This window comes from Danio aesculapii, chromosome 1 (assembly GCF_903798145.1).
Source record: "Danio aesculapii chromosome 1, fDanAes4.1, whole genome shotgun sequence".
In the NCBI taxonomy this organism is placed as follows: Eukaryota; Metazoa; Chordata; class Actinopteri; order Cypriniformes; family Danionidae; genus Danio; species Danio aesculapii.
In genome coordinates, this window is record NC_079435.1 from 16,159,443 (window position 1) to 16,174,946 (window position 15,504).

Below are 15,504 nucleotides of genomic sequence, written 5' to 3' on the forward strand. Positions count from 1 at the left end.
TCACAATTTGAATGACGCAAGTCTGTTCATCAAAAGGAGGCGAGTAACAATAACAGGCACACATTGAACCAAACAAAAAGACCCTCCTCTGCTCGCCCTTGCCTCTGCCCTCAATGTCTCTATGGTGATGTGGAGCCACTAGCCAATCACACGCTTCCTAAATCCCTGTCGTCACACCCTCTCAAAAGACAAGAGGAAAAAAAAAAGCAATATAAAAAAAAAAAAAATCAATGAAATGAGCATGACTGTGCAGTATTTGGGTTATTTGCCACAAACTTTAACATCCACCATTTGATGGGACCATGCTCCTTTCCATAAACCAATCAAAATAAAGCTACAAATAAAAACTTAACACAGTAGTCAATTACATGAACTGTTGATCTAAAAAGATCCCCCGTATTCGGTTCATGCACATCAATCATGCTCCGTCTAGTTGCTTTTTAATGGAAGAGCTAGCATTAAATCAATATTAAACTGCTGTCACAAACTCAAAGTCACCATGTACCCACCCTAACCAATCAGACTGCAAGGCACCACCCAAAACGCACTTGTAAACAACCAAAACATTAAGAACAGACATTTTTAGACGCAATCATGATCTACTAATACTAAAATTTTCAAGTACTTCAATACTTGAGTCCATCCTTGGTCAAAACAGCTGCAGTTTTCACATCCGCTGGGTCGGTGCGCAAATCCTGCCAGTCTCTGCTGCTGCATCACTGCATCTCTCAATCTTTCCCACTCACGACAGGATCTCCAGGTGACTAAAGCAGCGAATATGCCTTTAAAGTGACACTGAGCAACTCGTACTACAAAGTGTCCTCATCTGACACCAACAACACAGTAAGGGAACACCCAAAGCCCAAAACAAGCAAGCATGCAATAAACCAGTATGAATGGAGGAAAATAAATGGCAACACAACTAATCAAAGGATTAACGCCTCATCTGTGCCCTTCCACATAACTATACGCTTTCTTTCCTCCCTATCTTTCATCAAGCCAGGCCCTAGACTGCAGTGCGCTAGGAGAAAGCCCTTGTGGAGGGCAATGAGACACTACACACCTCGCACCTTCAGTGTCACATCTTCATCCCTCTGTTGGCTTTTCCTCTTCCTGCCTCTCCGTCTCATCAGCAACATCCCCCCGTCAACAAGCGTAAGCACCTCCTGTCCGTTCTCCATCCCTGCATGTCTTCCAGCCTCTCAAAATGAGAAAATGTGCTGCCTGGTCTCCTCTGTCATCCTTTCGCCTCTGCAGTGCCCCCCTCCCACTCCTCTCCCCTTGTTTCCGCATGTCTGATCACATGGTCTGCTGGACCAATCTAATCACTTCTCCGGTCTGCACACAATGCTCTCTCCAACCCGCCTTACACTCCATCCCAAACTCATATTTGGGCAACCAAGCAAACTGATGATTTCAGACCATTTTAGCCTTTAGAAAAATTCTCATGCATGTCTCACCAGAAAAATGGACATTGATTTATTTCATGTGCAACTTATTTTTTTAAAACACAACCTTTGTGTTAATTGTGCTGAATATGCATTCAACGGAGGTATTATAGTGGTTGCTACAGAAACAAACAACTGAACCGAAAGCTGCTGAGAATTTTTTTCAGTATGTTGATGCACTTCCAAATAAAATTGACACTATAAACACGGAAGCAAATGGTCAGACTTTAGCTGCAAATTACCAAAACAAACATTTATTTTCTGTGGATTAATTGTTCACTCAGAATAACAGTAGCTACGTTTCCATCCACCTATTTTTATGCGCATTTTGGATGTGTAAAATCGGTTGATGGAAACGCCAAGATGTGCATAAATTTTGAAAATGTGCATAAAAAACATATGCGCATAACTGAGTAGGATAAACTTTTTATTCTATAAGAAAAGATGCGCATAAACTATGATGAAAACACTTTTACAGAACAAATTCCAGAGTGCGCATTAAAAAAGGTCATGTGATTTTGTTATAAGAAATCATGTGGTGATAAAAATGTGTGTGAATAGACAAACCAGGCTGAGCACATTGTAAAACATCTTAAATGTTGTTTTGGTCATTCTAAAACACCTTAACCATTTCAGTATTAGTGTTGTTATATTATTATTATTTACCTTTAATACTGTCAAGAGCACCTGTGCTCTGCGTCTCACGCCTTCACCACACATTTATTGCATGTCTGCATTGTCTTCATAGGGGCAAGTCATTTATTAAATAAGGAAAAGATTGATGCAGCTTCTCCTACTGCAGAAAATTCAGTTTTTATTTTTGATATTTGGCACCAGTCAATCAGGGACTGCCGATTTTGTTGTGTTTTACTCAATGCATGGAAACTCTACTTTATTCGCCAATTTTTTATGCGATATTCCAATTTTGCGCATAAACTTCGTTTGCATTTTTGGATGGAAACATAGCTAATGTGCGCTAGCAAAATATACATTGCAAATTTTGATTTCACAAGGATTTCATAAATATATTTAATAATAACTGTGGGTTCACACCAAAAGACACAAGATCGACAAAGTAGCCGGAGGTCATTCATTTTCAATGGGAGCTGGAGTTCAATGGGACCCGGTGTGTATTCGCCAGTGTGGGCGTCGAGGAGAGTTGAAATCAAGTCAACTTTATGGTAATGAGCTATGACACGGTTCGGCGGCAACCAGTGAAAATGTAGAAGTCCACCACTTGAAAGAAGTCCAGAGAACACAGTTCTGTAAACTTTGGTTCTGACCACAGTAGTTATTCCCAAGGGTTTTAATATAGCGGACGCTGGATTTACAATCATTTACGATGTTTTCTTACAGGTACATACTTTAACAGGTTTTCTGCAGGTTTCTGCAAACCAAATTTAAGGCTTTTTAAGACCCTTTTAAGACCATTATGAATGAATTTGACGTATACAGGGCTAAACACTAAGATTTTTTTCTAATAGCTCAGTCACTTCTGTAAATTGTTTTTGTATTAATGGAAGATCAATGTCAAGGGATGCGTTGCTTTAGTTTTCTTTCCCTGATTTAGGAATTTAACTAGGAAAATTTGCTGTAAATATGTCTAACAGCTGTTGTGAATTGCATCTCTCTGCAACAAAAAAGTTAAATATATAAAAAAAGAAGTTTAGAAATGGATTTTTGGTGATTGGGTGTTGGCCAGATTGGGTAGCTTTACTTGAACATAGGAAAATTAGGAACTGCTTAAAATAATTTAAGACATACAACACAATATTTCAGTGAATTTAAGACTTAAGGCTTAAAATGTTGTTTTTGAAATTTAAGACCCAGCGAACACCCTGATTTAAAAATTAAATAAATAAAAAACGTTACTGGTGAGTTACTTATGTGCTTTAATGTTATTTTTTTTATTTAAAAAGCAGGAAATAAATAATAAATAAATTTGATCAACAACATTTTCATGCAAGAAAGCATTTTTTTATGCAGGAATGTAACGGATTTGCTGCAATGGCCCCTTTAAATAGTAAAATCAATGTAGCAAATTTTTTACGCTCTCACTAGAGGAACAGTGAAGGCAGGCAGCGTTTCCGAAAGAGCAAACTTTGACGCTCTCGCTGTCTTTGGAGTGAACGCACAGTAAGAGAGCAAAAGGGACCTGTGAGATTAAGTAAACAGTATTTGACAGGTGACTGGAGTTTAATTACACTAAGAATTACACGATCAATGGTTTGGTTGCAAAAAATAAAATGTGACTCTCACGTTCGCTTTTATCACATTTAAGACAATAACATAAAATAAACCCCTGCAAGATAAAAAATAAAGAGTTACAAATTAAAAATTCAGTTACCTGATGTGTCAGTTCAACTCATCTTAATTTCTATTGTGCTTTCACAATGTAGATTGTGTCAAATCAGCTTAACATAGAAGTTCTAGTGAACTAAAACTGCGTCAGTCCAGTTTTCAGAGTTGAAGTTCAGTTCAGTTTGGTTAAATTTCACTGCTGAAAGTTCAAACACTGAAGAGCAAATCCATCAATGTGCAGCTCCACAAGTCCCAACCAAGCAAGCCAGTGGCAAGGAATAAAACTTCACCAATTGATGGAAGTGGAAAAAAAAAAAACCCAGAAAGAAACCAGGCTCAGTTGGGCATGACCATTGTGTTAATGTGAACATGCACATTTGCCAGGACGTCAAGGATTCCACAGAACTGTTTATCGAAAGCATAATAATATAACCATGAGACAATGGTAATGTTTTCAGATCTTTAAAGTGGTTGTTGTGGTCAGGTGGTCCATCTGCTAGTCAAAACTTGTATATATTCTGCAACCAACCTCTCCAAAAGACAACGTTTCAACACAGCTTGAACTGACACATGTCCAGAATTGTAAAAACCTCAACACAGAGCTCATCTTCAGTGACACCTTCCAGATTAGTCTTGTCACTCAAATGACAGCACTTGGTGTAGTAAACAGTTCTGCAGCTTCAGCCAAAGTTTAAAGTGCTTAGTCAGGAAACTCCAGTGGTCAGAACACAATGTACCCTTTCAAGCAAAGCGTTTTATTTTTCCCTACTCTGAAGTATGCACTTACCAGTCTCTTGCTGTAGCGCGGTTTGTGATCGTCCATTGTCAGGATGGAGACTCGCGCGCAGCCCGCCGGTGCACGGGCAAGTCGTGAACGCGCTTCTGTCAGATGCTCCCGTTAGAAATAAACGCAAAACTGGGCGTGATAGTCACTTCATTACAGTGCCACTGTTTTCGAAATAACTACACGCTACATTAATACTGTTTGTTTTTAAATATGGTTAGCAGCTTCTCACATGAAAGCTCTGTTTTCGGCGATTTTAGTGTGTTCTTCAATAATACACAACTATTGTGTTACATTTTCACACAAAGAGGAAAAATAATATAAATAAAACAACATTTAGCTGGGTAGTCAAACTAAACGCTGCAAAATAGAGAACGGGCGACAGCTAACGTTAACGTAACGTAACCAACCGCTATCCAGTCGCAAAATAATAAATTGCAGAGCGATATGGAGTATTGGTTATACATACGGCTTATATGTACAACGTCTAATATTAGTCAACAATAAAGAGTGAAGCGAGAAATAAGCAGCGTATTTTTATCGACCAACATACGCTAATTCCGCCTCAAGTTTAAAATAAAAAGCATATTTCCATAAGACTTAAACTCGGGCTCACTGTGGGAAAAATCCAGCGGTAAAAGGAGTCCTCGTGTATTGCTTACAAATAAATTGTGTCCCCGACTAGACCCCTCTAGTAACTTTTTTTATCCTACACGAAAGTAAGCATTATTTAGCTTCACACAGCTCCACTGTGTGAATTCACGACAAAGTTAACGTAGTAGATCATTCGCCGCCATTTTCAGACTGTCACAAAAACACCACGAAGCAAGTACCGCCCATCTGAGGGTAAGTGTCCAATCACAAACACATGCGACGCCATCCCTTTTACTCTTATTGGTTAATGTTGCCGTCACTCCAGGGGAAGGCGGTAATAAGAAACAAATAATAACCCACGTGACCAAGATAACCGCACTCTCATTGGCTACACATGCACGCCGATCAAAACATCTACATAAAGATTGGTTTACATGCGCTGGAAGCGCCGCGTTCCCAACCAATCGAATATAAAACATAAACACATTCGGTTTATAACAAATTTCTTCATACACCAAGTTTTTGTCCCATTACTGTAAGTAACATCACAAGTAAAGCATGAATTTTAAATACCTTAGATCTTGGCGTTGCATCACCAGCGGACATCATGTCCATAACGGAGTATAAAGCCGTCGCTTTTGGCCGTCTGGTGAAAGAAACCTACATTCTCTTCGGATTTAGGTCGGTGTTACTTCGCATAAGTTCCTCAAGATGTCATCGAGATTTCCTTTAGTCTAATAAGTTGTCTGGAAACACTCCGAGTAATTGAACACATTGAATTATCTCCCCCAACCGTCCCCGTGTAACTCCGCATGGTAAAACTTTTCGTTTAACCCCAAAGATCAGGAAGTAGTTGCTGATTGGTCAATCATCAGCGAACGCGCAGCCGCTTATTGGATTAAACGTGTCGATGACGCCCAAAAATACTAATTTACAGAAAACTTCTCATATGAATATAAATTAAAAACAACAGTTTATCGACTTGTAGCAGAGCAAAGAATGAACAACACTGACTTTAAACAACGGCTTTTATTCACAATTAGCCTCAATCTAGTGATTAATTCAAGTTAGACTACTGTAAAATTCACCCCCAGTGCTTCCTAATTATAAAAGTCTAGAGAAAAATATCACCTAAACTAGTGCTACTTATCTACATTAAGCAAATGGTCAGAAACACTGACAAATCTCAAATAATCTGCTCTAATATAAAATAACCTGAGGGTCAAAGTTTTAAATGAGCCTACTCAAGACTAACGCTGCAGCCGTGACACCAAAACCTTGAAAAAACCCTCACACAACACAATTCTCAACTAACAAAACATTGATTTTAGCCTTTCATAGGCCTGATAATGCAGATTTTGATGACACAATTCAAAATACAGGCTTTTAAAACTATACCATCATTGTCTATGTGAAATCTTTATGTCACATAATGTGCAAATCTACTACATGTTCAGTCTATAGCTATGTGTACAGGTGCATAGTGCCATTGCCAACAATTGGCCTTGCATCCATTTTAAAAAGGATTTGTGTGACTGAACTCGGATCATGTTGATAGCCTGAAAGACAGACATTAATTCAGTTTTTTAGTACATCATTGTCGAGCAAACATACTCCAATTCACCACTGAATCCCTCAAGACTTTCAAGTTGTCTTCTTTACCCACGCGAACATGAGGAGAACATGCAAACTCAACACAGAAATGGTAACTGGCCCAGCAGGGGCTCAAACCAGCGGCCGTCTTGCTGTGAGGCGACAGTGCTAACCACTGCGCCACCGTGTACCCAACTATCAATTTGTGAACGTTAATTTACTCCAAAAAAAAGTTTGTTTTGGTAATCTTCAATCAAAGTCTGTCCATTGCCTTCTGTGTTTGTAGTAGCGGTCCTGCTCTGGTGTCATCAGTTTGACGGCTTCAGCCAAAATATTCTTAACCACACCCCCCTATTTTTGTTATGTTGCTAAAAGAAAGCTCCGCCCCTACTCAGTATTCATTTTCAGTTGGAAGTGCATTGACATACTGAAATAAAAGTCTCAGCAACTTCCTTTAAACTTTAAATTTACCACAGACTTTGTTCCACTTATTAACTTTGTCCTTTGATCATTTAGAGGCAACGAGTGGTGAATTAGTCTTTGATGTAACGACTGCAGCAGAGAAGATTTTTTAATAAAGACTAACCCTTTCTAATCAGGATGTGACATAAATCATGCCACACTGGAAGAGCCTGAGCAAACAATCCAAATCTCTGTCCAAAGCAGAACAGGGCATCGGTTTACTGTCAGAGATTTACCGCTCGTGTCACACCACATCCAGTGTTGACAGAATCGCTAATTATTAAAGTATTACTGTTATCCAGTGTAGACAGAATCACTAATTAAAAGTATCACTGTCAGCCAATGTAAAAAAATATCCATAAATTAGCAGTTTTGCTTATTTTGTGATTCATGTTTTTATTTTTCCCTGTTTATTTATCTTTTTTTATTGCATTCTGGGACCTAAATCTTTCTTCCAACAACTTTTGACCTTGAAAAGTTAGAAAAAGCTACTTTTGTTAACATTTTAATAGTTTAAAGTGATATATTGTCTGGGTCAGTGTTGTACATAAAGCTACAAAAACCTTATAATAAACTGCCAGTACATTTTCTGTTATTTTACAGACTTATATCTCTCTATATATTATCTCTTATACATTATATTATTTCAAACTACTAAAATGTGAATAAAAGTCCATTTGTTAAACAGTATAGTTGAATTTTCAACATCAAAAGTTGACAGAGCAAAGATCAACATCCCACAATGCAATTCACAACCATAAATAAAAGGAAAACACTAGTGAATCACAAAATACAGAAACTGTTAATTATCAGATATTTTTACACTGTAGACACAATGTAAGCGGGCACCAGTATTCATCAGGATGTTTCACTTGTCAGTTATAAAAATGAGGCCTCGAAAAACAAAAATGTTATCCTCATACAGGCTATATCCGAAACCAACTGAAATAAAAGCAAACATTTATACCATAAACCTAAAAGATAGCTTGCACACCACATTTACTGTGATGCTTCTAATAACGCAAGGCCAACTGATGAGACAGGAAAATCGTAAAAGACAAAAAAGATGGGAAAATTAGATAAACAAGCACTGGAAAACATGTTGTGTGTTTGGGAATGCTTATTGTTCATCGGCACTAAGACGCTCCTCTTGATTTGTTGATAGACACTGTGGACTTGTAACAGAGTCTTCCTCTATGAAAACAAAACAAAAACGCATGTTACTCTCAAACTTTCAACATTACACTACCTGACAAAATCTTGTCTATCCAAGTTTTAGGAACAACAAATAATAATTTGACTTCTAGTTGATCATTTGGTATCAGAACTGGCTTATATCAAAGGCAAAGGTCTCTAGATTACGCTACAAAAAATATGATCATGCCTTGATTTTTATTTATTTAATTAAGACAGTAGCCTCTGACTTTACTTAGACAAAAGTCTTGTCACTTAACAGAAATAATGTACAGTATAGAATATAAAGTCATGGTGCAGTGGAAAAAGAATTAATATTGTGTATGACTCCTATGAGTTTGGAGGACTGTATCCATACTTCTCTGCAATGACTCAAACAACTTATTAATAAAGTCATCTGGAATGGAAAAGAAAGCGTTCTTGCAGGACTCCCAGAGTTTATTAAGATTCTTTGGATTTATCTTCAATGCCTCCTCTTTCATCTTAACCCAGACATGCTCAATAATGTTCATTCTGGTGACTGGGCTAGCCAATCCTGGAGCACCTTGACCTTCTTTTCTTTCAGAAGCTTTGATGTGGAGGCTGAAGTATGAGAAGGAGCTCTATCCTGCTGAAGAATTTGCCCTCTACTGTGGTTTGTAATATAATGGGCAGCACAAATGTGTTGATACCTCAGGCTGTTGATGTTGCCATTCACTCTGCAGATCTCTCGCACACCCCGATACTGAATGTAACCCCAAACCATGATTTTTTCTTCACCAAACTTGACTGATTCTCTGAGAATCTTGGATCCATGTGGGTTCCAATAGGTTATCTGCGATATTTGTGATGTTTGGGATGCAGTTCAACAGATGATTTATCTGAAAATTCTTCTGCCACTTTTGCAAATGATCAACTAGAAGTCAAGTTTTTATTTGTTGTTTTTACAACTGGGATCGACGACAAGACTTTTGTCAGGTAGTGTGCAGTTCATAAAGTAACTTAATCATTAATATTCACCTTGAAGTCTATGTCAGCCAGCTGTAGACCAGAGAGCCTCCGATGACCGCAAGAATTGTGCAACACAACATGATCATCATCTTTTTCTGCACGGGCGTAAGTGATCAGGATATAAAAACAGTGAAGGAAATCAAAGGGAAAGGATGATTTGGAAAGGTGTAGAAAACAGACATATTAAGAAGGAGTTGAAATCACGTGGAAGAAACAGGACATCAGTGCAAGAAGAGAAGAAAAAACAGAAGAAACTCAAAGGGTAATGAATAATAATAATAATAGAAAAACCTGCAAAAAATAAAATGCAATTTGAAAATCTCAGAAACTAGTAGTTTACAGAATAGGAATGTGTCATTAAAGCGCAATGCATTCTGGGAATTTGGGAAACAAGAACATGGATACTATTGATCTCTATAGGTTTATCTTGTCATATATACACGCACTTGCAATAAACTGTAAGCACTCAAACTACAATTAGAGAAGAAATTATATATGGAAATGTTTTCTTGCAGCAGCTTATGGATACACTAACACTTATGAATAAATTGGTTCATTTTAGCGCTGCTGTATTATTATATTACGCAATGCATGTTTTAAGCTACTCAGACACACAACGAGTGTTTATAAAGCTAGTGCTGTCAAACAATGAATTGTGATTAATCGGATCAAAAATAACAGTTTGTATTTACATAATGTGTGTCTACGATGTTTAAATGTTGTGTATATATAAATAAAAGTATAAAAAAAAATCCAAGAATTAAAAATAAAAATCCAAAATATTTACACACACACACACACACACACGCACACACACACACACGTATATATTTAAGAAAATGGTTATTTAAATTCAATATTTATATCTAATACAAACTATATTTATATATATATATATATATATATATATATATATATATATATATATATATATATATATGTATACACACATCCAAAATAAACATGCACAGTAAACGCACCTATATATGTTATGTTATACACAGATAATTATAGTTTGTTTAATGACACAGTTGCTGTACTCTTCCAGGCTCACCCTGCGCGCTTCCTGTTGGAACTTGGCAGCTTTTTTAGTGTCAGCCACAGCTCTTTCCACAAAACCCACAGACTGGTCCATGTTGCTCTCAATCCTGTCAATCATGCTTCCCTGTCGACAAATATGAATATTAAATTAAGCAATCGATCTCAAACGGCATAAAATGGCATGAAAATGTCTCCATTAAAGGGATAGTTCACCCAAAAATTAAAATTGTCATCATTTACTCAAACTTCACCTATTTCAGCTTATTTGTTTATAGTCAATGGCAAACAGCAATTTTACTAACATGTTAAAAGTTGATGAAATAAGTTATTAACACATACCTGCCAACACTCCCCTTTCATCCAGGAGTTTCCCGTATTTCAAACCCATCTCCCGCCACCCTCCCGTTTTGTTATTTCTCCTAGAAAACTCCCGTAATTTCACCCCCCCCCCCCCCCCCCCCCCCCCAGTCCTCAGCTTTATGGTACAGTCTATAACACCCCCGGATCGCTGACTTTGGTATAGTATCCAATCGCAGCGGCTGCCCAAAACCCAATACATAGTACAGTTACTTAGCTCACCCCCGCCATCTCCTGGATTTTTACGAGACAAATGTTGGCAGGTATGTATTAACATGCTGTTAAAAATGCTGTTTGCCTTTGACTTCCATAGTATGTTTAGAAGTACCCAAATAGTACACATTTTCTATGGAAGTCAATGGGTCCCAGCAATGAACATTCTTCAAATTATTTTCTTTCGTGTCCAACAGAAGAAAGGAACTCGTAAAAGTTTAAAACCACTTGAGTAAATGATGAGCTCATCTTAATTTTTAGGTGAACTCTCCCTTTAAAGATGAACACGTACCTGATTCTCCACCAGCACCGCAATGTCCACAAACATGTCATGAAGCTCTTTTATGCTGCTCTCCAGCCGCATGATATCTTTGTGTCTTGCCTCGATCTCACTCAGGGCCTGTTTAGATATTCCAGAATCCATAATCTGCGGAAAAGGAGAAAGTATATATAAGCATAATGAAATGAAAAGTCCAAAAATCTGTAAGACATCAAACGTTTATAAAATCGTGAACAATCATTGTGGTTTAAAATATATTTTTTATAATAAAATATCTTACAATTAGTAATTTACTAGCATGTTTTCAGCTTTTCATAATCCTTCAGAAATCATTTTAATGTTGATTTGGTGCTCAAGAATCATTTTATTTAAAATGTTTGAAACTTCTGCTAATACTCCAGATGTGTGCTCTAAATGTTTAGATGATAAAGGTACACTATATCATTGCCTCTGGCAATTTCCTACAATACAAAAGTTTTGAAAAGAGATAAATGAATGCATGTCAGACATGTTTAATATTAAAATCCCTTTGAATGCCAAGCTCTGTATTCTTGGTTTGTATCCCATGGAACTTACAATTGGAAAGACACAAATTTTGGATTTTGTTTTTCTTCAAGCTAGAAGGGCTATTGCATTATGTTGGAAACACATGGATGCTCCATTCATGGAATTGTAGGGGGAAAAGATACTGAAAAGAGACTAACTTATATCATCAAAAGCAAGCAAAAAGACTTTGACTATCTTTGGGAACCATTTATGAATATTATGTAAATTGTGTGTTTGTAAACATGTTGTTTATGTATTGTATTATTGTTTTTGTTATTTTGTCTCTTTTTCTAATGTTTTAATTCATTATTTCTATTTATTTATTATGATTTTATTGACTTATTTTATTTATTTTTAACTCTTTTTAGTTATGTCATTTGAATGTGTATATGTGTATTTACATACAGTATATAAGAAGGGTGTGGATGTGTGCTGTGTTGTAGGCTGCATTGTTATTGTACTTCTAGCTGATGTGGGGGGGGCGGGAGGAAAAATTTAATAAATAAATGTTTGAAACAGTTTTTAAAAATTATTATTTTAGTGAAACTGTCATGATCTTTAATGAACGAAAAAGTTTCTTACAGCAGTTATAGAATATAATGTTTTTGTCAAATACTTCACTGTTCATTTTAATCAATTTAGTGCATACTGACCCCATGGTATGCATTAAATATGTCCTCCCATTTTTAGTTAAAATTACAGACATTTAAAATACAGATAAAATGGACTACGGACGTCTTATAGTGAAAGTTATATTCTTTCAACAAAGTCTCACACACAAACGTATACAAAATAGTACCCACTCCTGCTGTGAAAACCGCAGCGTTCCCTCCATCCAGCATTTCCTCCAGTTCCTCATCAGTAGTGGCTTTTCCAGCTGTAACACAAGATTAACTATTAGTCCTAAACATGCATATGATATCAAATACATGGATTATATAAATCAAACCCAAAGGTTGGTCTGTGTGTGTGTGTGTGTGTGTGTGTGTGTATCGTCACTCACTGATCTCCAGCTGTCTTTGAATGCGTCCTTTGCTCTTCTCTCTAAACTCCACTTGGGCTTCATTATATTTGGTCATCACCTCTACAAACTTCTTCGCAAGAATGGCATGCTAAAATGTGGGAAGCACACACCGTATGAATAAAAGTAAAAACTCATTATTAGCTAGAGGGATGGTGATTGGTTACCTGAGATTTTTTTATCCGCACATCAGCTGAAACCCTCTCCTCGGTGTTAGCTGCCAAATTCTGCTCAATGCCTGTCAATGAAACAGTTCAAGTCAAAACGTATAGATAATATTGTTGTATCATTTCATCCAGTTATTATCATATTGTCATTAAGTAAGAACAGAAGTGTACTTTTTAGTTTATTGCGAGCATTGTTGGCCAATTTCTTTATCTCATTGGTAACTGCTTCCAATTCATCCTGTGTCTCTGGTTAAGAAAGGAGATGAGAGATTTGTGAAACGTGAAGATATTGGGGAGATAATAGAGAAAATGTATAAAAAATAATAAGCGATTAGGCTAACTCTGCTCTGACGTTGGTGCAGAGAGAATAACAGAATACAGTCGCTTTATCTCCACTACATTTTCATCAATCTTGTCAATACTGGTGCGGATTTCTTCAATCTATAAAACAAGCAGAAATTACTCAATTTTGACATTTAAATCCTCCATTTGACTTAAATACAGTGTAGTTAATATACAATACAAATACCTGAGCAAAGAACTCATCCATAAATTCCTTATTTTCCATCGGAATTTCCACATCATCGGCAGTTTGATCTGACTTCTGGATTGACATACATGAACAACAACAAAACGTGTTAGTCTGGCAAAAACTACACTACCTGACAAAAGTCTTGTCGTCAATCCCAGTTGTATAAGCAACAAATAATAACTTGACCACTAGGTGATCATTTGGAAAAGTGGCAGAAGGTAGATTTTTTCCGTTAAATCATCTGTTGAACTGCATCCCAACCATCACAAATACTGCAGAAGACCTATTGGAACCCTCATAGACCCAAGATCCTCACAGAACCAGTCAAGTTTGGTGAAGGAAAAATCATGTGTGGGGGTGTGCGAGAGATCTGCAACATGCGAGTGGATGGCAACATCAACAGCCTGAGGTATCAAGACATTTGTGCTGCCCATTACATTTCAAACCACAGAAAAGGGCAAATTCTTCAGCAGGATATAGAGCTCCTCATACTTCAGCCTCCACATCAAAGTTTGTGAACGCAAACAAGGTCAAGGTGCACCAGGATTGGCCAGCAAAGTCACCAGACATGAACATTATTAAGCATGTCTGGGGTAAGATGGAGAGGGCATTAAAGAGGAATCCAAAGAATCTTAATAAACTCTGGGAGTCCTGCAAGAACGCTTTCTTTTCCATTCCAGATGACTTTATTAATAAGTTGTTTGAGTCATTGCAGAGATGTATGGATGCAGTCCTCCAAGCTCATGAGTCAAACAGAATATGAACTCTTTTTCCACTGCACAATGACTTTATATTCTATACTGTACATTATTTCTGTTAAGTGATAAGACTTTTGTCTAAGCAAGGTCAGGCATGATCATATATTATTTTTTGTTAAAATAAGCGTAATCTATAGGCCTTTGCTTTTTCATTTAAGCTACTTCTGATACCAAATGATCAACTAGAAGTCAAGTTATTAAATGTTGTTCCTAAAACTTGGATAGGCGACAAGACTTTTGTCAGGTAGTGTATGGTCAAGCTGTCGTTTAGCTGGTAAACCAGCTGGTCTGTGAGACTGACTAGACCAACAAACAACATGGACTGGTTTCCGATTTTTACTTTGAAGTGAACCTGAAATAAATAGAAGTCCTCACAGTTTCCTTCTCAGAATTTGTAGAAAAAAATAAACAATACAGAACCCTTTAAATTGTTTTTTAAACAGTACTTACAATGAAAACCACCCACATGAAAAATATTATAGTAATTAATAGTGTTTTTGAACATACTATAGTCAAGATATTTTACAGTGATAGTATTTACAACCCGTTATTGAGTAATACAGCATACTAGCATTAACTAAGAACTGATAAACTAATAAATACTGCATTATACCTCAAAATGTACCACAAAAAACTGTAGTCTGGCATATTGCATTCAAATATATTCAGCAATAAAAACTTAGTACAGAATTGGGTAATTTGTTATTATAGTTTTTGTATTACCAGAATTACCACAACAGAATAATTCACTTCACTGTAAGTTAAAAAATCACAATACAGTGTTAATTATGCTCGACAAAGGAAGCTGTTGTGCTTCAAGCGGCGATCTCACATATCAGATGCATGTTAGGTTGTTTATTCTTTAAAACCATTTTGTATAACGAGTGTGATCTACGGATCATTATAGGAAACTTTAGCTGACATTTACATAAAAATCTACACGAGTAATTAACGAGTTAGCCAGCCTAGTCGAGCTCAGGACCCCCCCCATAGATAAAGGTCAAACAGTAGCAAATCAATCCATACAGTGCGTTTAATCCCAAAACCGTAACTCATAACAAATATTATCTTACCGATTTTAGTTGTTCCAGTCGGTCCTTCATCTTCGGCTCAAAATGATAAGAGACTTAAAATACTTCAAACGGCTGTAATGGTCAATATAGACGACAAATGACAGCAGCGACTTCGTTTTCAGAGCGGGAAACTAGAAAACATAATTGGTC

At 36.8% G+C, this 15,504-nt stretch overlaps 2 protein-coding genes across 5 annotated transcripts in view; both read right to left on the reverse strand.

Moving 5' to 3' along the window:
* kdm2aa (lysine (K)-specific demethylase 2Aa) overlaps nt 1-5,959 on the reverse strand; it is a 29,217-nt gene extending 23,258 nt beyond the window's left edge. The window contains exon 1 of one of the 4 annotated variants that reach the window (XM_056456717.1): nt 1,071-1,228. In XM_056456717.1, the coding sequence (XP_056312692.1) occupies nt 1,071-1,181 (111 nt within the window). In that variant the 5' untranslated portion in view covers nt 1,182-1,228. Of the gene's footprint in view, nt 1-1,063; nt 1,229-4,536; nt 5,320-5,700 lie in introns of those variants that run through there. The other 3 variants (XM_056456718.1, XM_056456719.1, XM_056456720.1) reach the window with 3 other exon arrangements.
* Nucleotides 5,960-9,383: 3,424 nt separating this feature from the next.
* stx3a (syntaxin 3a) lies at nt 9,384-15,384 on the reverse strand. The gene is made up of 10 exons (XM_056456721.1): nt 15,355-15,384; nt 13,521-13,595; nt 13,333-13,432; nt 13,163-13,237; nt 12,992-13,062; nt 12,807-12,915; nt 12,607-12,680; nt 11,270-11,404; nt 10,421-10,531; nt 9,384-9,461 (listed from the first exon to the last, which is right to left on the reverse strand). The coding sequence occupies exons 1-10, from the start codon at nt 15,382-15,384 to the stop codon at nt 9,384-9,386; spliced, it is 858 nt and encodes a 285-aa protein (XP_056312696.1).
* Nucleotides 15,385-15,504: the final 120 nt, after the last annotated feature.

What these genes read in the sequence shown, in the direction of transcription:
- stx3a (XM_056456721.1), bottom strand. Translation starts at nt 15,384, where the DNA reads ATGAAGGACCGACTGGAACAACTAAAATCG. An exon ending in TGCACCAACGTCAGAGCAGA is followed by an intron (nt 13,238 to 13,332) that starts GTTAGCCTAATC and finishes TTTCTTAACCAG; the next exon opens with AGACACAGGATGAATTGGAA. An exon ending in CTGCGGTTTTCACAGCAGGA is followed by an intron (nt 11,405 to 12,606) that starts GTGGGTACTATT and finishes CCTTTTCCGCAG; the next exon opens with ATTATGGATTCTGGAATATC.